This window comes from Rhinopithecus roxellana, chromosome 15, assembly GCF_007565055.1.
Source record: "Rhinopithecus roxellana isolate Shanxi Qingling chromosome 15, ASM756505v1, whole genome shotgun sequence".
Taxonomy (NCBI): Eukaryota; Metazoa; Chordata; class Mammalia; order Primates; family Cercopithecidae; genus Rhinopithecus; species Rhinopithecus roxellana.
The window spans coordinates 82,880,823-82,903,728 of NC_044563.1; the positions used below are offsets into that span (position 1 = coordinate 82,880,823).

General features: G+C 46.6%; 1 protein-coding gene across 1 annotated transcript in view; it reads right to left on the reverse strand.

Moving 5' to 3' along the window:
* Window positions 1-446: 446 nt before the first annotated feature.
* The window catches only part of LOC115893636 (alpha-tectorin-like), a 37,706-nt gene continuing 15,246 nt past the window's right edge, over window positions 447-22,906 (reverse strand). Inside the window, 6 exon segments of the mRNA XM_030918644.1 lie at window positions 447-495; window positions 3,497-4,058; window positions 11,886-12,487; window positions 19,686-20,259; window positions 21,548-21,868; window positions 21,870-22,141. Coding sequence (XP_030774504.1) covers window positions 485-495; window positions 3,497-4,058; window positions 11,886-12,487; window positions 19,686-20,259; window positions 21,548-21,868; window positions 21,870-22,141 — 2,342 coding nt within the window. The 3' untranslated portion in view covers window positions 447-484.

The window sequence follows — 22,906 nt, forward strand, 5'->3', positions numbered from 1 at the left end:
CCCGCCATTAAGCAGTATCTCTATGGACAGGTTATTTGCTCTCTCTAAAACTCTGTTTTCTCATCTATAAAACTGGGATCATAATATCTCCCTCATCAAGTAGTTATCAAAATAAAATGAGATATAATTCATAAAGCTCCTCATATAGTGCCTGGTACTTCAACAATAACTTCTGCAATTCATAGTAGTAATAGTTGTAATCGTAGAAGGAATTTTTTTTTTAACCATTATTATTAGATGTTTGGAGAAATATGTAAGACAAATCTTAATTATCAGACTTTGTACCCAGCAGTCTGAAGTAGCAGCAGCTGCCTCCAATAAAAGGGAAAATGACAATGACAACCAACTTTGGCCACAAGTTAGGCACTGGGTGACTAGGCTCAGAGAGGCAGCATTGCACAGAAGGGAGAGCACTGTCTTAGGAGCCACTTTCCAACTTACCCAGGCCACCTTCCTCGGGAAAGTGACTTCATTTCTCTGAGCTTCAGTTTCTTCCTATAGAAAATGGGATTATGAGTAGTGCCTACTTGGCAGGGTTGCAATAAGAAGTCAATGCATGAGTCCCCAGATCCCACTTAGAACCTGGTACATAGTGAGAGCTAAGGACTGTCATTTATTCCTTTTTTATTTCCTTCTCTTTCTCCTCTCACCATCGAATACCCTAATTACAGTCCCCCATTAAGGGACTGAAAGAATGATAGACTCAGCTCAATGAATTTTAAGGAGGGGCTAGTAATTAAGACAATTTACCTTCCCTTCTCCTTGTAAGCCTATTTGCTCAACTTAGGTTACAAGATTTTCCAATGAGTTTACAAATAAGGTAATTGAGATAATAAATTATCCCATTGATAGGAACGGTCAGATCATTGAAAAACACCAGCATTCTACCTTGTTACCAAAAAGCACAAGTTTGAAGGGCAGTTCTAGGTTAACCCCTTTGCTCCTAAAGCACCATTTCCATAGTACTGCATTGGATGCTACATTGGATTGATTTTTGGTAGATAGAGAGTTGGCAAGAGATGGGGCCTGTCCTCACATGATGTGGAGTCATATCAGCTACAGGTAAAACAATGCTATTCTTAGGTCGAATGGCTGATTTTAGGACTCAGTCTCCCGAAGCTTTCTCTGCTTCTGAGATTCAAAATGGAAAAGGAAGTTGCCTCTAACCCATGCCCTCTCCCCCAACCTGACCTCCATACCAGCTTTAAAACATATATTTTTTCTCCTATTTTAGTCTTTCTTTTGCCATTCATTACCAACCATCTCCTCAGGTGCCTAACTTTTGGATCTTGGCCCGTATCTTGAAATGTCAAGGTAGGGAAGGTCTAAGTCTCCTTGTGATGGGAACGATTCTAAGTTACCTGCTGGCCCTGGCATATCAGCCTGGGACGTGCTGGTGGGAAGCTGGTAGAAGGCCAAAGGATAGGACCCGAGACTGAGGATGAGGCAGGCAGACTCGGCTCTGGGTGCCATGGGTAGAGCTCCCATTACTAGCAAGCCAAGGGTAGAGAGGAGGCAACCAATGTTTGGAGAGAAATTTGGAAGGGAGAGGAAAGGGTTGCTGGTAGAAGGGAGAGAAAGACAAGAAAAATCACCTTCTTATCCTTATCCCTAGCCAAGCTTTGTTGTGGGGGCCTTTCTTTCTTGGGGGTAAGGTTTGTGAGGCCTTGCTGACTCAATTTCTTTTCCTTCCCATGAGTGACAAATATTAGACCCATCAATTGAGGTGAGAGTTCCTGGGCATTAGCCCCTGTGTGCATTCCCTGTTTGTTGCAGTTGGAAGCATTGGTTTTGGCATGCCTGTCCCCACCCCAGCCACCCTGAGAGCAGTACACCCAAGCATGGCGTGGCTGCAGGTGAAGAGGGAAGTCTCTGTAACAGGGAAACAGGCGAGCTTTTCCCTTCCAAAACAGCTTCCCCATTCTGCACCATGTTTAGGCCTCTGGGTCCAAAGCTGGTTTTCTGTTTTAGAGGAAGACAAGCTCTCTGGTCTTACTGGAATGACCCCAATGAATCCAGAGTAGCTCTGGGGATTTACCCAGACCCGAGCTTTCTTATAGGTATATTTATTTCATTGAAGTCATCAGAGGCCAGTTTGTCTGGACTGTCATCCCTACTGGCACCATTCCCTACCCTGCCTGGCCTCACCCACTCAGGGACTGAGCCTGGATGAAATGGGATTGGCATCTGTTCCCTGCCTTCATCTTCCTCCCACCCTTCCCTTACAATCGACATGAATCCAGTTGTGTGGAATGTAAACTGACTGTGTGAGTGTTAAACCACAATGCTGTTTCTGGTTTTCATCTGAATTTCCTTTTCCAGGATGAAGATGGGAGATTCTCTGGGGACCCTGCTGTATCACTTATTTAGAGCTCTATGCATTCCGGATCAATTTTTAATTTTAAAAGAGCTACAGACCTTCTAAAGGGAATATGCTTTTAAAGAAATATGCTATTATTAATGAGATTGAGACAGGAAAATAGATGAAAGCAAGTTAGCTAAAGACCAACAGTGTTTTTTTCCCCCAAGTTTTTCCTATTCTTATGTGCTAAATGCAGGTAAATTATCCCAGTACATAGTCCAGCAGTATAGTATATGGGTTGGGAGCCTGGGCTTTGGGTTAGAAGCTCAAGTCCTGACTTTGCCACTCAGATTATACGACCTTAGGCAGTTACTTCATTCCTCTGAGTCTCAGTTGCTCCTTGACTAATTGGGTCATTGGGAAGAATAAATGAGGTATATTGATAAAATGTTTAGCATGGGTCTTGGCTCAGAGCAAGCCATTAATATAGCAATACCGCTTAGAATGCACAGAGTGCGTCTGGCTTTCAATTACCTAATTGGATCCCCTGGACGTTTCTGAGGCACAAACAGTAAGCCAGCATTACCACTGCTTTATGGAAGGGGAAACTGAGAACCAGGGAGGAAAAGTGATTGCCCCAAGGTCACACAGATCCTTAAGACAGAGTAAAGGCTAGAATCCAGGGGCTCTAGTTCCTTCTTTAATGTACTCTTAATATTCTGCTCTGTTTCATAAACACAAAGCCTGAAACATGACACATATGAATCAAATAGAATAACATGCTTAGACAAAGCATGTGGATTATTAACACAAGGATGGGCCCATGAGGTGCTAAACTTATCCTTCTTTCATTAATCTCTTGTTAGCATTCTATTGTGAACTTTGTGCGTCCAAATGCCACGTGCGATACTCTGTAATTTATATGCATGACCTTATTTCATCCTTAGGGTAACCCATGAAATAAGTGACATTAACTCTATTTTACCAATAAGGACATGGAGGCTCCAGAAGGTTACATGTCATGCTTCATTCAGATAACAAACTCAGTTCCAAAGTGCATATCCTTAAATTGCTACTCAATTTGTTCTGACTTCTAGGGAGATGGAAGACTGGCCTTCCCAGAGCAATCAAGAAAGAAGAGAAGCAATCAAGAAAGAAGAGAAGCTACAAGGAGCGACAATGAGAAGGACTCACTGCAGGATGTGTAGTTCCTCCAGCCAGTCACTGTGATCCCCTGAGTCTGGCAGGTGCTGGCATAGTTCTGCAGCCAGCTGCAGGCGGTCTGCACCGCGCCCCCATCGATGCAAGAGTCAAACAGGCAGTTCTTGTAGAAGAAGGTGGGGTTAACTTTGCTGTGACACTTGGAGAAGCCAGCATTCTGGTTGGGGATCAGGCTGCACAGCTGCTGCACTTTGGAGAAACCTTCTACCTTGGCACAGGACGGACAGCGGTCCCCACAGCCCACCTGGCAGAAGGTGTCCCTCTTCACCCAGCTCTGCCCAAACTCATTGACGCTGGATGCGAGCAGACCTATGGGCATCTCCAGATCGTCATCAGGGTTGCTGTTGTAGCGGCCGCACAGACCATAGGTGCTGTTCTGCATGCTCCGAGGGACTGTGATGGACAGGAAGGTCTTCCAGTCATATACAACCTTCAGGCCAAAATCAGTTTCCACCACCACGTGGAAGCCAAAGGAAAAGATATTTATCTTTCCTTGCCCCAGCTTCAGGGGCAGATAGAGCCGTTCACTGTTGACCTATAAGAGGAGAGATGAGGTGGAGAAACACAGTTGGCCCAGAGATTTCCCAGCTCTTCTCCTAACAATGAGTCTCTTGAAAGACAAGTCCCAGAGGGAAGTTGGAGCAGGTTGATGTAGTCTTTGCATGTACTGTTGTTTATGTCAGTCAACTATTATTATTAGGATTTGAACAGACACAAATGACTATCCTTGGTACACTAATACACCTATTTATTTCAGTGCCTTCTGTTTACATAGCATTATTTCCCCCAGGAGTTCAAATTGTTTTCTCCAAGGTAATATAAAGGTAATAAGAATTCAATTAAAGTTTAGAGTGAAATACCAAAACATAGAACTCTTGTGTTTCTATTTCTAGCTCTACCATGGAATTTATTTTAGGCAAGCCCCAGTGTATTAATTCCTTCGAGATTTCTTTTTTCTTTAAGGATGGCTTCACTTTGCTGTTCCCTCTGTCTGAAATTACACTCTCCGCCCCCATCAACATCTCTCTCATCCTCCAGACCCTGCTCCAACGTAGCCTCTTCTGTAAGGCAAGATTTTCTGAGCCCGTGGTCAGAATTAATCACTCCCTTGTCTGGGAAACCAGGGCAGGTTATTTATACTTCTCTTGTATTCCTCTCCACCGCTGGCCAGGATCAAGCCTGCATACACTGTATTGCAGCACACATCACAATCTGCCTTATGTTATGGACTGGTGTACGCTCTTCCATCTCACCTACAAGATTATGGGCAACTTGAGGGCAGGAACCACATTTTATTGATCTTTACGCCCACCTTCCCCTCATTACCCCCAGGCACCCAGCACAATGTCTCCCACGGAGGGGGCACTTGACATACGTTTCCTCCCACATATTTTTAAATTCAGACAAGAGGGAAATCCCTTAACAGTAAACTCCAGGACTGCACTGCCCTTGAACTATTTTGATTCAGAGGAGCCAAATCCTATAGCCTGTGGCCGGTTAGTGCATGATGGAAGATAGACAGCCAGGTTGCTCACTGCAGCAAGGGCTCGCAGGGGAGGTGGCATGCCTTGCGGGAGAAGCAGCTGTTTTAAGATTGCTCTCTGACCAGAAATTCCTTCGCCCAACCTCCTTCCTCTCTCTCTTGGCTGACACCACTTTCCACGCCTTCTCCTGCCTTGGTTCAGACTCTCATCACCTTTCACCTTGACTGTAGCATACTCTCCTAACTTGTCTCGCTGGCCCCAGGATTGCCCCTCCATTTGGTCACTACCGCCACGCCAGTAATCTTAATGCAATTGAAAGCAGTTAATCCAATACTGAAAGCCCTCTCCAGGGCTTGGGTAAAGTGTCTGATATTCTTAGCACTTCACCCTGGGCTCTCCAGGAACTGGCCCTGCCTCTCAGATCCACCCCATTGGCTTCCTGCACACCAGCAACACCCAACAGTTTGCAGTTCCCTAAATGAACCAAGCTGTGCCATTCCACCCTGCCATTTCCGGTGCTGTGAGTGTGATGGATGCTTTCCATGCTCCACCCAGGACCCCCAATCCCAGGCCCTGCAACCATGGGCTAATGATAACTCACAGCTGGCCTTGGCCCCATGGAAACCACATTGCCCAGAAGATTCTGACCCCCTAATCCAAGGGTAGCCCTTGGCCAATGACTGGCTGACACTGGGAGTCGAGCACCAGGGCTTCCAGTAGCCCAGGCTAAAGCTGTTCTGCAGCTTGGACCACAGCCCTGCTGAGCTCTCTTGACCTGGTGCTATCCTCACTTTCCCAAGATTTCCCACCTCAGACTTTGCTTCTCGGGAACCTGACCTAAGACAACAGGGATGCCCTTGACCCCACCTTTTTCCTGGGGCAATGCTCACCCTTCAAACTCAACTATCTCCTTCTGTGAGTATTCGCTGAGGCAGAATTCATTCATTCATTCAGTAGACATTGATTTGGCACCACTGAGTGCCAGGCACTGTGCTAAAGGCTGGGATAAAAAACATATGGCCTTTCCCTAGGAGCTCATAGGCATGTGGCAGAGGGAAGTACACAGACAGATAATAATACCATGTGATAAAAGCAATGATAGAGGTAAACAGATGCACAGGCACCAGCCTTAGCCTGGGCACAAAATCAGGGCTGCCTGCAGAAGACAATGCCCACACCCGGTCTCAAAGGAGGAGGAGGAGTTGGCCCGTCAAGGAGGGGTGGGAGTGAAGACAAGGGAATTCGAAATAAAGGGCTCAGTCCCAGCAAAGGCCCAGGTAGATAAGGGAAAAATATCCTGATAAATATGAATAATTACAGCAATTTAGTGCTGCTGGGGCATAGCGTGTGGCCTTGGGAGTGGTGGGAGATGAAAATGGACAGGTGGGGAAGGCCTGGATCATGAAGGGCCTTGTATCCAGTACACACATGGCAAAGCGGCCTATGAGATAAAGCCTGCAAAACACCCATTTGTTTTGTAAAACAAAAGTATCAGCAATCTTAATAAGAGAATTTAAGTAGGAAGATGAGGCCAGAATTTGGATTGCAGAAACAAATAGCAAATAAAGTAACAAACAGGAGATTCAGAAGCAGAGATGATGCTCTTAAGAGTCTGACCAGAAATGGAAGGAGAGAGATTGGATTGAAGCTAGTGGGAACTGGGGCAAGGCTTGTTTGAGAATGAGCATTTTTATGGTTGAAGAGAAGGACACTGTAGAAAGACACAGAAGGGAGAGGAGACAACAGAGGGCCAAGATCCCAGGGAAGGCAACAAAGAGATGGCAGAGGGGGAAAGCAGCCATGGGAGGAGAAGAGATGCCTCATTCTCGGCACTTGGAAGGGAGGAGGTGGAGAGGATGCAGTGATAGTCATTTAAGGGACAAGGTGCATGAAGGGTGAGAGGAGGAGTGAGATCAGGCCATGGAGACTCTGATCTATCCTGAAAGTTCACAGAGAATAAAGTAAAAGCCTTGCACTCAGAGGCCAATTGGTGCCAGCTGGCTTTTCTTCCTAAGTTACCTTGCATTCTATATTTCTGGCTACCTGATGTCACCCAGGAGGCAATGTCTTGGGGAGGCAATATAATTGGATGAAACTAAAAGGCTTGCAAATTCTGCCATTGCCAAGGAGAGCTTTGAGAAAGGAACACCCTCGACTCAGACAGGCTCGGCTTCTCTGTGTCTCAGAAACCCCACGCATGCCGCCTCTACCCTGGCACCACTGCCCTGCCTCTCTCTCTGTGAGTGAGAAATGGAGGAAAAGAGGGAGCTCAGAGGCAGGAGGTCAGAGGAAAAGGGAGAGGCTAGAATGGCAACAGGCTTGATGGATGGAGGAGGAAGTCGCAGAGGATGATGAGAAGGTGTGGGAGGAGTCGGGGGAAGTGTATTTCAAATATTTAAGTATTGGAAATAAGACCACATATTAGAGTTTTTGGAAACAGTTTTCCTTTAAACAACAGACCTTGACCTAGTTCTCCAGCAAGGTCTCCTGCAGCAAAGTCTCCTTGCATCCCTCACTTTGCTACCCACCCCGAGTCTTCATCAATATTTCCTTTTTGTGGACACCTTCACCTCCTTCTTGGTCTGGCAAGTGTAATCCTCCAGTGATCAACTCTGGGTCTCCTCTTCCAGTAAGCCCTCCCTGAGGTCCTTGCAGCTGATTTAGGCAACCCCTCCTCTGTGCTCTCACACCCTCCATGAGCAACATTTTTGCAGCTCTTCACGTTACACAGACATTAATTGCTAACATGTCTGTCTCTAGCACTAGACTCTTTTAGGACAGAGGCCATATTTGATTCATTTTTCTACCCCCAGGACTTGGTAGAGAATAAGCATCAATAGAAGCTCATGACACTAAATCAAGCCAGAGTGATGCTCAAAACCCCACTCTTCTGGCAATAAATGATAAAGACACAGGCTGTGAGGACCCTGAAAACCTCCCCATTGGCCTGAATCATGTCAGACTTGGCAGTGATGAAGCCTGGGGGTAGGGGCAGGAGTGAGGCAGTCTCTGTTGAGTTCTGGCTGTGGATGGCTGAGATGGGTTATGGCGGTGCCCCCAGGAGTGGCTCACCTTCTGCTGCTCACCCCCCTACCCTGTCTGGTCTATAGATAGCACATTTATTTCTAGCTTCTCTTGGCTTAGTGGATTTTCCCATGTCCTGTGGTGCTGCTGAATGCAGGGAAAGGTCAGAGTCATAGAAGAACCCTGTGTCCCAAGGAAGCACTTTTTTATCACCCTCCATTTCTGAGGGCCCCAGCAGTGATCTGCACTCGAGGCTATGTTTCATCCAGCACTTCATTTCACACTGTCATCCTAACGGCCATTATTCTTCAGGCTCAGGGAGAGATGGTGACTAGTAAAAACATCATGGGAAAACAAATGCAAATCATTTAATAAGCAGATTCTGCAATGCATTTTAATGATCTGAAGTAACTGTTAAATCTATCCCCTGCACCTCAAAAGCAAAGAACCCTCGATGCACCCTGAACTTGGTCTTCTTGTCAAGGGTTTGAAAGCTGTATACTCTGTTTCCAACTTGAGCAATTAGGACATCTCAGTGACTGAGAAAGAAGTGCCCTAGCAAGAAGTCCCCCCATCTCTTTAATCCATTTCTCCCTGATACTCATTGTCTCCAATGACCCCCTGTTGTGGGTTATACTGTGTCCCCCCAAAACAAATGTTGAGACCTTAGCCCCCAGGACCTGTGAATGGACTGACTTGGAAATAGGGGCTTTGTCGATGTGATCAAGTTAAGATGAGGTCACCCTGGATTAGGTGGGGTTAACTCCAGTGAATGGTGTTCTTAAAAGGAGAAGGAGATTTGGACACAGAGAAAACAGGAGACGCGGAGGGAAGGAGGCCACGTAAAGACAGAGGCAGAGACTGGAGTTTATGCTGCCACAAGGTAAGGAACATTGAGGATTGCCCACAGCCACCAGAAGCTATGAGAGAGGTAGGGAGTGGTGCTTCCCCAGGACCTCCTGGGGAGTGTGAACCTACCACCACCTTGACTTTGGACTTACAGCCTCCAGAACTGGGAAAGAATGAGTTGCTGTTGTTTTAGGCCACCCAGTCTGTGGTATTTCATAATGGCAGACCTTAATAAACTAATTCACACCCCCCTCTCCAGCACTCTGTGAGGAAGAAGTCCGCTGTGTGGTTCTCCGGGCTTGGGACTTTAGCAATAAGTGCATCTTGTGAGACTGGGGCAGAGCACATGCCTGGAAGGAGAGCTAACCCACTGGGGGCTTAACCCTATAGTAGAGGGAAAGGGAAGGACATGCCTAGAGACAGTGGGAAGTCATTTATTGTGAAGGAGAGGGAAGGGCAGCATGAAAGAAGAGTAGGTGCTCACGAGGACCCCACAGTCTATACCTGAAAAGAACTGGGAGGATGTCTGAAGCCAGCATGCGTAGCCTCAGATGTCGAGGTACCTAAATGCAGAGAGTGTGTAACACGAGGCAGAAAACACAATTCATCTTAAACTAGATGAGACAGGACCCATGAACAGATTACATTTTAAAAGAAAAGAAAAACCTGAAAGACAGAAAGGCAGAAGAGCAGCAAATATCAAAGAGACAAGTAACTGCACGAAAACACCTAAGTCTAAGGGTGGAAAGATAGCACAAAAGGAAACAAAGAGAAAAGGACAAATGCGACGCAAGCAACGTGGGCAAAACGACCGATATATTTGTTTTAACGTAAGATGAAAATGGATAGAGGGAAGTTGTCGTAATGGGTAGCTCTGACTATCCAAACATCTAGAAATCTTATGTGGCTGAAAGCCAAGACTCTGACACAGTCCTAACTTGCCTCAGTGGCAATGTAACCTGTCAGATTGTTGAAGCAGTAACTAGCACTGTGACAAAATCACAGGAACCCTGGAAGAAAGCGGTTATTGTGTCATTTCATTCATTCATTTTTTGGGGGGTCGGGGGAACAGAGTCTCGCTCTGTTGCCCAGGCTGGAGTACAATAGTGTCATCTTGCCTCACTGCCATCTCCGCCTCCCGGGTTCAAGCAATTCTCTGTCTCAGCCTCCCAAGTAGCTGGGATTACAGGTGCCCACCACCATGCCTGGCTAATTTTTGTATTTTTAATAGAGACGGGCTTTCACCATCTTGGCCAGGCTGGTCTTGAACTCTTGACCTTCTGATCCACCTGTCTTGTCTTCCCAAAGTGCTGGGATTACAGACATGAGCCACCGTGCCCAGCCTCATTCATTCATTTGACCAGTGTTTCGAGTGTCACTAGGTGCAGGGGGCTGCCCATTCATTCAACATAAAGATAAATTAGGGGCCGGGCGCGGTGGCTCAAGCCTGTAATCCCAGCACTTTGGGAGGCCGAGGCGGGTGGATCACGAGGTCAGGAGATCGAGACCCTCCTGGCTAACACGGTGAAACCCCGTCTCTACTAAAAATACAAAAAACTAGCCGGGCGCGGTGGCGGGCGCCTGTAGTCCCAGCTACTCGGAGGCTGAGGCGGGAGAATGGCAGGAACCCGGGAGGCGGAGCTTGCAGTGAGCCGAGATCGCGCCACTGCACTCCAGCCTGGGCGACAGAGCGAGACTCCGTCTCAAAAAAAAAAAAAAGATAAATTAGGTATGGTTCCTGCCCTTATGAAGCCCATGACTCGAAGTGAGAGAGCTTTAGACATGAAGATCACGAAAAATACAGCCTGATGAATGCAATAATGTCTACTGGAATAAACTGTTAGGATGAGCAGAAAGAAAAACAACTGGGATTTAGGTTTGTGGTGTGCAAGCAAGGGAAGAGGATGACACAGGGAAATTGCTCCCTTAGATGCTAAAAAGGAAGATTTTCAATAAACTTGAAAGGCTTGGGAACCTCTCTTTGTCAGAGAAGGAAGTTGAAGAAATCCCGAGGCAGAAAAAGAGGTCGGTATAGTTGCCCAGGGAACTCTTTAGTTAGGTTTAGATAGTTTAGTTCAGTATAGCTCAGAATTTCTAAGACAATGTATACAAGATGAAAAGGAGTCCCTTTAGAGATAGAAAAATTATGACACAGATCTGTGATAATAATGTCAAGAAGGCAAACACCCTAAATCAGCTCTCTGAAATGCTAAAGCAGAGGCCGTTGGCTTGCTTCTTAGCATTTCAAGTCATGTGCAGAGCAGGACCCTGGAGAAAGAAAGGCTGGGCCTGTGGCTGGGACTGATGTCTGCAGGCCAGATGAGGAGTGCGCAGAGCTCCTCAGCCCCACTGCCCCTGTCTTCGTGGTCAAGGAAGTGCTCTTTGGGTGAAAAGGGTGGGAAGCTTAGAAAGAAGGAGTTGGAGCCTAAGTGAGTAAAGGGATTGTAGGAGAGCCACGAGTCCTCCAAATGTGTGAACTTACAGATCCTGTGGGTGCCAAACGGAAGACCAGGAGAGATGGAGGGAGGCCAGAACAGGCGAATATCACCCTGATCTCAAAAAAGGGAAGTGGGTGGATGAGGACAATAGCATCAGTTAGGGAGGCCTAGTCTGTACAAGGTAGGCATTTCTTTTACAGGTGGAGTGACCAAGCTAGGAGGTTAAGTGACTGCCTGAAGTCACACAGCAGCCACCAAGCAGGGATGCTAACCCCGGTCTGTGGTCTCTCCAACATACTCCACTGCCACATGAAAGGCCCACTTCCAGAGCTGGCTCTGCCTCCTACCTTGGTGTCTGTGACTTGGGCAAATCATTTTTTTCTCTGAGCCTCTGTTTCCTTCTCTGTAAGATGAAGTGACCGAAAATCTCTAGGGCCTCTCTCTGCTTTAATATACTATGATTTTCTTTGGATTCCGGACCTGCCTGATTCAACTGCAGCCTGGCTTGCTGACCCCAACCTGACGTCTCCACGACTCCCCTCTTGAGGGGGCCCCGTGACTACTCACCAGCACAGTGTGCTTGTAGGCTCGGTGGATCACGATACTGTAGCCAAACACGGTCACGTCCACCTGCTTAACCCACAAGGCCAGTGACGGGTCCCGGTCCTCATTCTTGGCTGTGACAACAAACTTGGGGAAAGAGTCTGAGCTCGGCCTGCTTCCTGTGGTGCACAGGATGAGCGGGCAGCTGGTCTGGAAGTCAAAGGGGAAGCCATCAAAGGTGAGGTAGTGGCCATAGCCTGAGACGATGCAGGAGGCGTCGGTGCGGGCTTGGCAGTAGTACAGGCCGCCCTCCTCCATGCAGTACTCATCATCCTTGCAGGGCACGGTCTCACAGTGGACACTGTTGTCTGTGCCATTGCAATAGCAGAAGATCTGGCAGTCCAGGTCCACCCAGAAGGTCTCATTGGTGGCAAGTTGGTGCCCCTCAAAGTTGCAGCCACATTCACTCCGCGTGACACACTGGCTGCCCAGTAGAGCATAACCCTCATCACACTGACATCCCTCAGAGCAACTATCCACGCAGATGGGGCCCAGGGCAAGGGTCTCACAGGTCTCTGTACATGTTATACACTCCTCAAAGTGGCTGTTCTCTGGGCACTCCAGCGCTGCAGGTAGTCAAGAAGAAGACGGGTTTGAGAAAAGGACAAAAGTCAGAGACAGAAGAGTGTGTGCATGCATGTGTGTGTGAGTGCATGTGTGTGTGTGCATGCATGTGAGTGCATGTGTGTGTGAGCATGCATGCGTTTGTGCATGCATGTTAGTGTGTGTGCATGCGTGTATGAGTGCATGCACATGTGATTGCATGTGTGTGTGTGAGTGCATTGCGTGTGCATGGATGTGTGAGAGTGCATGCGTGTGTGCACACATCTGTGCATGCATGTGAGTGTGCATGTGCACGTGTGTGTGCGTGTGAGTGTGCATGTGTGTGACTGCATGTGTGTGCCTCTGTATCTGTGTGTGTGGTCTTATGTGCACAGTACAGTAAACTGTACTCATCCTCATTTGGGAGATCCAAGTTCCAGTGGCACCCCTTCATTCACACACTCTGCTAGGGCACCTAGCTTTCCATGTAGAAGATTTTGAGTCTGAGACCCAGAATTGAGCATCTGCTACATGCCAGACACTGTCCTAGCCACTTCTGAGTACCTTATCTCAACAACCTGGAAAGTAAGGGAAATCTTATTACTCTTATCTTACAGGTGAGGAAACTGAAGTTTGATGATTTAACATAATCTAACTAGTAAGTGCCAGAGTGAGATTTAATCTGGGTCCACTGACTCAGACTCTGGAGAGGGATTATTGTATGTTTTGGGACCACAGAGACCTGTGGATGCTGCTAACTTAACTCTGGGATGTTATTTCATGTCTTCAGGGCTTCTGTTTCCTCTTTCATTAAGTATGAACCACATTTAGCTAGCACGGTTGTTTTGAGTGTTAATAATCTAATCTATCAAGAGGGTCTCCATCAATGGTATGCCCTTTCTCCTCTTTGCACCTCCTTCTGTTACACAGACAGGCTATATGTAGGTATTTTTACTCTGCAGATTGGCTTGTAGTCTCTCCTTTTGTCTTTCATTTCTCTGTTCTTGGTGCCCTCTGGCCTCGTCCACCTCCTCATCATTCTCTGCAAAGGAGGCCATCACTCCACAGCCCCTTTGTTCATGCGCTGTCACCTTCCTGGACAGCCCCCCACCCACAAAGCTAAATCCCACCCATTTTTCAAGTCTCACTTCAAATTGCCCATCTTCCCAGAAGCCTTCCTTGAAAGATAAGTCTCTTGGTCAAAAAGCACAGCACACAACTGTAATCCCAGCACTTTAGGAGGCTGAGGCGGGCAGATCACCTGAGGTCAGGAGTTCAAGACAGCCTGGCCAACATGGTGAAACCCGGTCTCTACTAACAATTCAAAAAAAATTAGCCAGGCGTGGTGGCACATGCCTGTAATCCAAGCTACTTGGGAGGCTGAGGCACTAGAATTGCTTGAACCTGGGAGGTGGAGGTTGCAGGGAGCAGAGATTGTGCCACTGTACTCCAGCCTGGGTGACAGAGCGAGACTCCGTGTGGAAAAAAAAAAAAAAGGCACATAAAATGATAACAGCATGGGATACTCACTGTGTCGTGGGCGTACTTCCCATCTCTCACTATTACTTTAATGGGTCACAATTTACCAGGGGCAGGGACAGAACTCAGGAGCACAGGAGAAGCCTCCTACAAGTTTGTGCAATCTAAAGATCGGCGGAGGTCCCCATCATCCTCTGGGAAAATAAGATCTCACCTTTAAAACTTTCTTTGGCTCATAATACATACGGTCACTCCTTAATACTGTTTTACAATCTAAGGACACAGAGGACATTACAGAGAAATAAATTGCATGGCAATAATACCTCTGCCCACAAGTACCGATACAACAGTTCTGCACTGTGGGCTGAAAGTCAATCATTTCTTCCTCTGGGCTAGAGGACTATCTCCACTCCCATTGACTACAATACCATACGGCTTCGGAGTTGAAGGCTAGTTCAGCACTGATTATATATGTCTGTATAGAGGGATTTTCACATTTGTCTCTAAATTATGAATGTTCTAACACTGACTGCAGATTTATGGTGATAGCAAATAACATGACTTATTTAAATGGCTCCCACTTTATGACTTATTGTGTTGTCTGAATTTGTCTGAAAGTCTGGAACATACAGACGTCGAGTAATAAAACTTCCCCTAGGCCCTGGAATGCCTCTGTGAAATTATTTAATTGGGCAGCCTGGCTCTGCCAACAGGAGGGCCAGTTAAAAATATCTGAACACAGAGGCAGCAGTTGTCTGTCTCTAGGTTCAAAGAAGATTGTGTTCCTGATCCACAGCTGTCATCCAGTTCGATCCCCACTCTGCAAGACTCCGACCAGATTAATCCCTTAGTACTTGGAGGCCTGATGAATCAAGTGGGCACTATCCAGTCCTTCTCACCAGATCCATGTACACAAGATCTAGATGAGATATCCTGGGGGACATGTCAAGTAGGAGCCCTGGCCCTCAGCCCAAGAAAGCCATGTTCCATGTGACTGCTTCTGCCCACATCTTCCCTAAAAAAGATACTGATAAGAACTTCCTCCAGGTTTGCTGGCCCAGATGAGGGATAGTGAGAAGCTCTTCTCAGTAGCTGTCACACGCAGGGAAACAGGGAATATCACCATCACACCCTGCTAACTTGGCACACACAACGTCACCAAACTGTGCTCCGTGCAGCACAAAAACAACTCAGAAACATCCCCTGCCAGGTAGGAGTTAGCAGTCTGAAAGGACCGCACTGAAATGGCCTGGCAACAGAACAGATTTGGTATGGGGGAGACTCGGCAATCCTGTAGCATGAATGAAATACAACTGGGAGGCTCAGTGTGGGAGCAGAAACAGAGATCGTGTTAGATAAGCTGGAGATAGGACAAAAGAGGATATAGGGAGGTGGATGAAAAAGCTTTGGGAAAGTATGATAAGGCCCCACCGGATGTGGTGGCCAACAGGAACCATGGAGGCTCTCACGGCATCTGCTATTAGGTCCCTCCCTGGGGCTCACCAGGGATACAACTGCCCTTCTCTGAGATGACAACCACTAAGCTCTCCACACACTCCTTGGATTTCCCAAGGTCAGGAATCATAGAGTTAAAAAGATGTGTGTGTGTGTGTGTTGTGTGTGTGCTGTGTGGTGTGTGTGTTGGTTTTCAGCTCTGTCTGTTGAAAGGCAAAGCAAAGACACCCCAAGAGCAACGGGGATACCTCCCTTACATCTTGGTTTCTAACAACATTCCCCACTCAGCAGGGCTTCCTAGAGTCATGTAGATTCCAGCATGGGGCAGGGAAGATTAAAAGATGAGCGTGAAGCACCTTGTTATGCCAAAAGGAAGAAAGTGCTCAAAAAAAAAAAAAAAAAAAAAAAAAAAAAGAGGCATGCCAAAGGGACATAGGAACCAGCTTGAAGGAGCTCCTACAGGCCAATCCAGAGCAATTTTAACACCGAAAATAATTAATACATGGAAGATGAAATATAGACCACTGGAAAAAACAGGCATCCATGTCCAGATTGATAAGATGACTGATAGATAGATAGACAGACTGACAGGATATTTGCACAGTCTTAAAGTATCTCCCCACAGGTTGCAAGGGAAAGCTCAGTGACTCTACAGCAGAGACATTTGACAACACCTTGACCAGGGAATCAACGTGCACATCACCAATGTGGGGAGGCTGGACAAGATCGTGCTTCTGTGTGTGCTTTGATTCCATGAGAAAAACCACATGGCACCTGCCCGGAAGGCTAAGTGGAGATGCACAGCTGAAGCTCCTCAGGATGGAACATCAACCCCAATGGAGGGTCATTCTGTTTATGGAGGGCCATTCTGTTTCAAAAAGCAGGGAGGCTGTGTTCTTCAAAAATGCCCATATCAGAAAAGACAAAGAAAACTAAGTCATTGTTCCAGATTAAAGGAGACTAAAGAGATATGACAATGAAATGCAATGTGTGATTCTAAACTAGGTCTGTACTGAGTGCCCCACCCTGGCACCCCAAAAGAGCTGTAAAGAACATTGCTCAGTCAACTGACAAAATTGGAATATGGATGTTAAATTACTGTAGCAATGTTAAGTTTCCTAAGGTTGAAAACGGCACTGTGGTTATGTACGTAAATGCCCCTACTCTAAGGAAATACATACTGAAGTTTTAGGGGTAATGAGGCATGAAGTCTGCAACTCACTGTCACATGAAGGGCAGGGAGGGAGGAAGGAAGAGACAGGGAAAGGGAGGGAATGATAAAATAAATGAACAAATGTTATCAATAGGTTAATCTGGACAATGGGTATACAGGTGTTCTCTTATGTAGCTTTGAAATTATTTCAAAATAAGAAGCTAAGAAAATAAACAAACTTAGGAGGAAATACAGTGGGCCAGGTTTCTCACTCTCAGATAAAAGAAACTAAAAAATGGAAAACTGGCCAGGCGCGGTGGCTCACGCCTGTAATCTCAGCATTTTGGGAGACAAAAGTGGGTGGATCAGGAGGTCAGGAGTTCAAGACCACCTGGCCAAGATGGTAAAACCCCATCTCTACTAAAAATACAAAAAAAAAAAAAAAAAAAAATTAGCCAGCTGCAATGGCAGGCGCCTATAATCCCAGCTACTCGGGAGGCTCAAGCAGGAGAATCCCTTGAACCTGGGAGGCAGCGGTTGCAGTGAGCCGAGATCATGCCACCGCACTCCAGCCTGGGTGACAGGGTGAGACTCCATCTCAAAAAAAAAAAAAAAAAAAAAAAAAGGAAAACTAGAAAACTCTGTGGTATTGGGCTGAAATTGTAGGTTCAGTGTGAACTCATGGTGAGATAGAGACAGAGATAGATAAAAAGAGAAAGCGACATACCTAGCTACATAAAAATGTGCACGGAGGGTGTGTATAGGCAATACATGCATTTCCTCACTCTCTTCACTAGGGAATGCTAGAATCAATGACATTCTAGGAAGAAGTGGGCACACCTTACACTCAGATCCTATCTCCTCAATACTGTGCTCCGCTAGAAGGAACCAAAGATCCTTGGAGAAATGGCTAATCCAAGGCTGGAGCGGAGAAAGTGCAAAATGAGCCCTGAATACATTGTGCCTTGTGGAAAGCAACGAATGATGATGCAAATGTCAACAGAAACCACTGCTGGAAGGGACTCCCACTGGCCGTATATGGAACAATTTTAGCATAAAAACAAATTATGATAACAGATACAATCGGTTAAGTAGGAATCCATGAGTTCATACTCATCTAAATAAACAAAAATAAATAAATGGGTAAAAAAGACATCTCTTTACAGTAGAATGCCAACTAATAAATGCAGAAGCCATTGAATTAGAAAAAAATAGCCATTTCACAGACAATAATAAATGATTCAGGCAAAAATCATCACTGGATGCTAAATCTAGCGTATGAAAGCTTGAGGAATAGAATAGCTACCCAAATTTAAAGTATCTCCCTGAAAAATATGTATTAATTATATGGTAAAAAACAGTAACTTTCAATGGAGAAATCTGACAGACACTACCTTCAGCAAGCGATCGAATCTATCATGCTTAGTGTAACGGGACAAACCAACATCAGAGGCCTCCAGATATGACACATTGAGAAGACACATCATTGCTTTTGTGGTATTCCTGCCAAAAATGCATAATTTCAATGTAACCAGGAAGAAATATAAGCCAACTCAAACTGAGAAACAGTCTGCAAAATAACTGGTCTGCACTCTTCAAAAACACTCAGACGATGAACGTCAAAGACTGAGGACCTACTCCAGATTAAAGGCGCCCATAGAGACATCATAGTAAGATGCAACATGTGAACCTGGATTGGACTCCAGGGTTTTTTGGTTTTTGTTTTGGCTATAAAAGACATTATTGGAACCACTAACAAAATATGAACATGGTCTTCAGATTACATAATAGTATTGTATCAATGGCAATATCCTGATTTTAATGATTATGTTATGGTCATATAAATGTTCTTATTCTTAGGAAACACACTGAAATATTTAGGTACAAACAGGCATAATGACAGCAACTTGCTCTCAAGTGGTTTAGAAAAAGAGTGAGTATATTTTTAGAGACAAAATTAGAAAGAAAATGTGTTAAAATGTTAACGATTAGGGAATCTGAGCGAATGGTAGACTTTGTATTATTCCTGCAACTTTTCTGTAAGTCTAAAATTATTTCCAATTAAAAAATACTTTTGCTGACTAAAAATGGAGGACAGATAAACAGCCATCAGGGATGGAATCTTAATGGTGGCTTTGGCTTTGGTGCGGGGGCCCACCTTCATGGCGGGAGAGGGATGTGTGCTGAAGGCCAGATGAGGTAGTTCTAGTTCTAGTTCTAGTTCAGAGGAGTGGGCTCTGCCTTTTACCATGTTACTCCTCCCTCTAGCCTCCCCAATAACCAAGGGTGTTATATATCAGGCCTTCCCGGTAAGTATTCTCATTACTACTAGTACTTTCCACTGCCTTGTTGAGAGGAGTCAGATACTCTTGGGACAAAATTAAAAGCCAGTAACACAGGACTCTCTTAATACCCATTGTCAGGTTTGCCCTGGGGAGCCTGCTAATCTCTATGCCCTAAAGGCGCCCTAGCCGATCACTTCCTATTGAAATGAATGCGGCTCTTCTTTGCCAAGGGAGAAGGCACCTACAGAGTCCTTTGACATGGTGCCTCTACCCTCTGCTAGATAAAACCACATGTAAATAGGATGGCTAATTGTTCTACAGTGAAGAAGTACTGTGCAGTTAGGAACAAAAGTAAAGATGAGAAGCTATCTGGTTTGGGGTGATGAGTCTTTGGGAGGACGCATCAGGCTAGGGCAGGTATACACAGTCATTAACATCGCCCTTGGGCTCAGTCCCACCTGGAAGGGAAGTCCTGAGTAAGGCCCAGTATGGCATCTATTTCCCACCTAGAAAGCCTCTCCCAGGGGCCGGGCACGGTGGCTCAAGCCTGTAATCCCAGCACTTTGGGAGGCCGAGGCGGGTGGATCACGAGGTCAGGAGATCAAGACCATCCTGGCTAACATGGTGAAACCCCGTCTCTACTAAAAATACAAAAACTAGCCGGGCCTGGTGGCGGCGCCTGTAGTCCCAGCTACTCAGAGGCTGAGGCGGGAGAATGGCGTGAACCCGGGAGGCGGAGCTTGCAGTGAGCCGAGATCGTGCCACTGCACTCCAGCCTGGGCGACACAGCGAGACACCGTCACCAAAAAAAAAAAAGAAAGCCTCTCCCAGAATCCAACCCCAACTTACGGCAGAAGTCATAGGTCCGCCAGGGCCCCACCTCCACATCGGCATTCTTGCAGGCGCTTGCATACCGGGCCACAGAGTCACAGAGCTCTGACTCATTGCCCCCACTCTGGCACAGGCGGAAGAGGCAGGTGCGGTAGTAGGCAGTGACGTTCACTACCCCATGGCACTCCAGGAAGGAGCTGTTGGAGGGGTCGTTGATGATGCCGCACCTGGAGCGGCTTCGATAAAACTTGAGCAGCTCGGAGTCATTGTTGCAGGCCTTCAGCAGGTCCCCACACTCCCCATTGCAGATCTCCTCAAAAGTTGTCCAACTTTCCAGGAACACGGCCAGGTTGTCCGTGCACTTGCCATTGGGGAGACAGAACTCGTCACTGACGTTGGCGTTGAAGAAGCCACACAAGCCCCCCGTGCAGTTGAAGTACGTGGTGGACAGCCGGATGTACAACAGACCTACGTCTGAGTACTGGACAGTCACCACACCCCTGGACTCCACTGTCGTACTGTTTTTGTTTCGATAAATTTCCAGCTTCCCAGAAGGATGGAAGAAAGGCAATTCCACTTCCTGACCATTCAACTGAAAAATCAAATCATTCTTATCAATTCCAGGGACACACAGAGGACTCCCCATTTCCTAGGCTGTGGGACAAAGACGTGGTCTGCCCTATTGCTAGCCTTTTGAGAGAGGTCAAGAAGCTGATGGAACCCACACAGAAACCAACCGATTTGTTATGGGCTTCTTTATTTATTTCTTTTTGGATTCCCATGATTAGACCCATTTGCTGTTTATATTTGTGTTCTGGACCCAAAGCTAGCCCATAACAAACTAAACTGAAGTGTGAGCAAAAACCGCCTTAGATACGTGGCTCCCTCCTGCTGCCTGACATCTCTGTTTTGGTACCTTTCAAAACAATTCCCCTCCTTTCTTGCCTTTCTGGCTCCTTTTCTCTTCCAATCTTACTTTTCCTGTGTCCCAGCTCCTCCAGTGCACATAGGATATCTCTAATGATCTAGGTGTCCATTCACCTGTCTACTTCCTACTAGTCTATTAACAAATACATCTCTGCCAGTGTGGCAATGGGAATAAAAACACATCCCTTCCAGTTTGTGGATGTGTATTTTATTATCTCCTTGGGCAGTACTGTGTTGGCTTTTGTTTTCCAAACTAGATTTCAGGTGACATACAATGCATGTTGCATCCCAGTTCTGCAACAATTAGCTGTGGGACCTTCACTTACCCTCTTAGTATCTTCCTGTGAAATGAGGAGCTGCACTCGATAATTCTCAAGATGCCTTCTAGAGCTAATGATCTATGAGTCTGGGCACCTAATGATGGGTGTTTCAGAGCAGGTCAGAGGGGTGGGAGTCACCCCTTACATCATCCCACAGAGACTGGCATATACAGGTAGGGGAGTTAGTCGGGTGCAAGGGTTAAGAGCACAGATTCTGGAGCCAGCCAGGCGGGTGTGAATCCCCCTTCACGGTTATGTGTGCCTGTGGAAGTTACTTAGCCTGTCTGCTCCTCAGCTTTCCCATCTGTAAAACGAGGATCATAAGATGAAGTGTGATACTGCTTATAAGGGGCTTAGAATAGTGCTTGGCACATAGTAAGTGTTCTGTAAGTATTTGCTATTCTGGAGAGCTGGTCCTGCTCTATCTAATTGGAGAAATCCCAGCTGCATGCCATTTCTCCACCTGATAAGTCTTATTTGGTGCAGATCATTAGAAAACACTCCTGTTTGCAGCCATCTTCTTCCCAAAATCCACTCATAGCAGAGGCAGAAAGGCAAGCCTGAAGAGGATGGCGAGCTCCTCCTCCTGGCTAGATGTACCAGGAACCCCTCCAAAGGAGCAAGGAGCCTTACCTTGACTTCCGAAGCCCCAATACCTCCTATCTTGACCTCCTGGTTGGCCACCAGGATCCGAAGTCCCCGCAGCCAAGCAGGTCCTGAATCGGGCTTCTTCTTGTTGATGTCGATTTCCAAGTACTCTGGACGCTCAGGGCAGGTCTTCAGGAGTGTGTAGGAGAACTCGGAGGGGAAGGTGTAGGCGGCGCCATCAAAGGTGTGCAGCACCTCGTTCTGGCTGAGCAGGCACACGGTCTCCCGCTTAGGGAAGCAGCCCTGGTAGCCGTCCTCCACGGCGCACACCTCCCCGCTGCTGCAGGTCTTGTTGAAGCAGTAGATTGTCCCCACCCTCCTCGCACAGGCACTGCACAGTGCAGTTGGCCGTGGCCCAGAAGAACTCCCCCATGGTGTAGTAGTGGCCATCGAAGTCGCAGCCGCACTTGTGTAGCGGGACGCACTGGCTGGTGCTGAGGACGAAGCCCTGGTTGCACTCGCAGCCCTCCGTGCAGGGCGTGGCGCAGTTCTGCGAGGCCGTCAGGTCGGAGCACGTGTCGGGGCAGCTGCTGGTGCACACGGAGTAGTGGCTGAAGCTCGGGCACTGCACCGTGGACACTGACGCGGGGAAAGGAAGAGAGCCGATAACAAGGTAAATGGACCCCGACTGCCAACCGGCCAGAATCTTAACGCTCCTCCTGGATCATTTAGTTCCTAGAGTGAGGGTCAAGCGGCCACTCAGGGAAGAAAGAATTGAGGTTGTATCTGTAAAACCCAGCTCAATGACTCTCCTAATAACTACTGAGCAGCGTGATTGGACTGTGAACTTGTATTGGAATTTGATCATCTTGACTAAAATTAAACTTTCAGGATGCCATCCTTTCTAGACTACTGATTACCCAATATAGGTTTATTATTTGGTGATCCACACTATCGAGATGTTTTAAGAGCTTCCACTGATGGACATATAAATTGATCTGATTTTAAAGAGCATGGCCCATTCTTAGAAGGAAATTAATCCAATTTTCAGGAGAAATGAAAAATGTAACTATTAGAGGAGTAGTTTGAAAACGTGAAATTTGTAACAGGGAGGTACTTAAAAGACCTAAGTGTGACCAAGGAAGATTGTGGGGATGAATTCCCTGAGATATTAAAAATAAGAAAGAACCCTGGCTACCTCCAAAGAATTCAAAGAATTTGTGTGGCTATTTCTCCAGGAGACTAGGCAAGATGTCTTCTAAAGGCCCTTCTTGCCTCAGAAATCTTCGGTTCTTGCTTTAATAACATCTGGGCCTACATAAATGTTTGAGTCTGGTTGAATCCAACAAGCAGGGGCTCAGGGGCCTAGTAAACTAGCTCTCTGAATTAAATAGAGTCCATTGC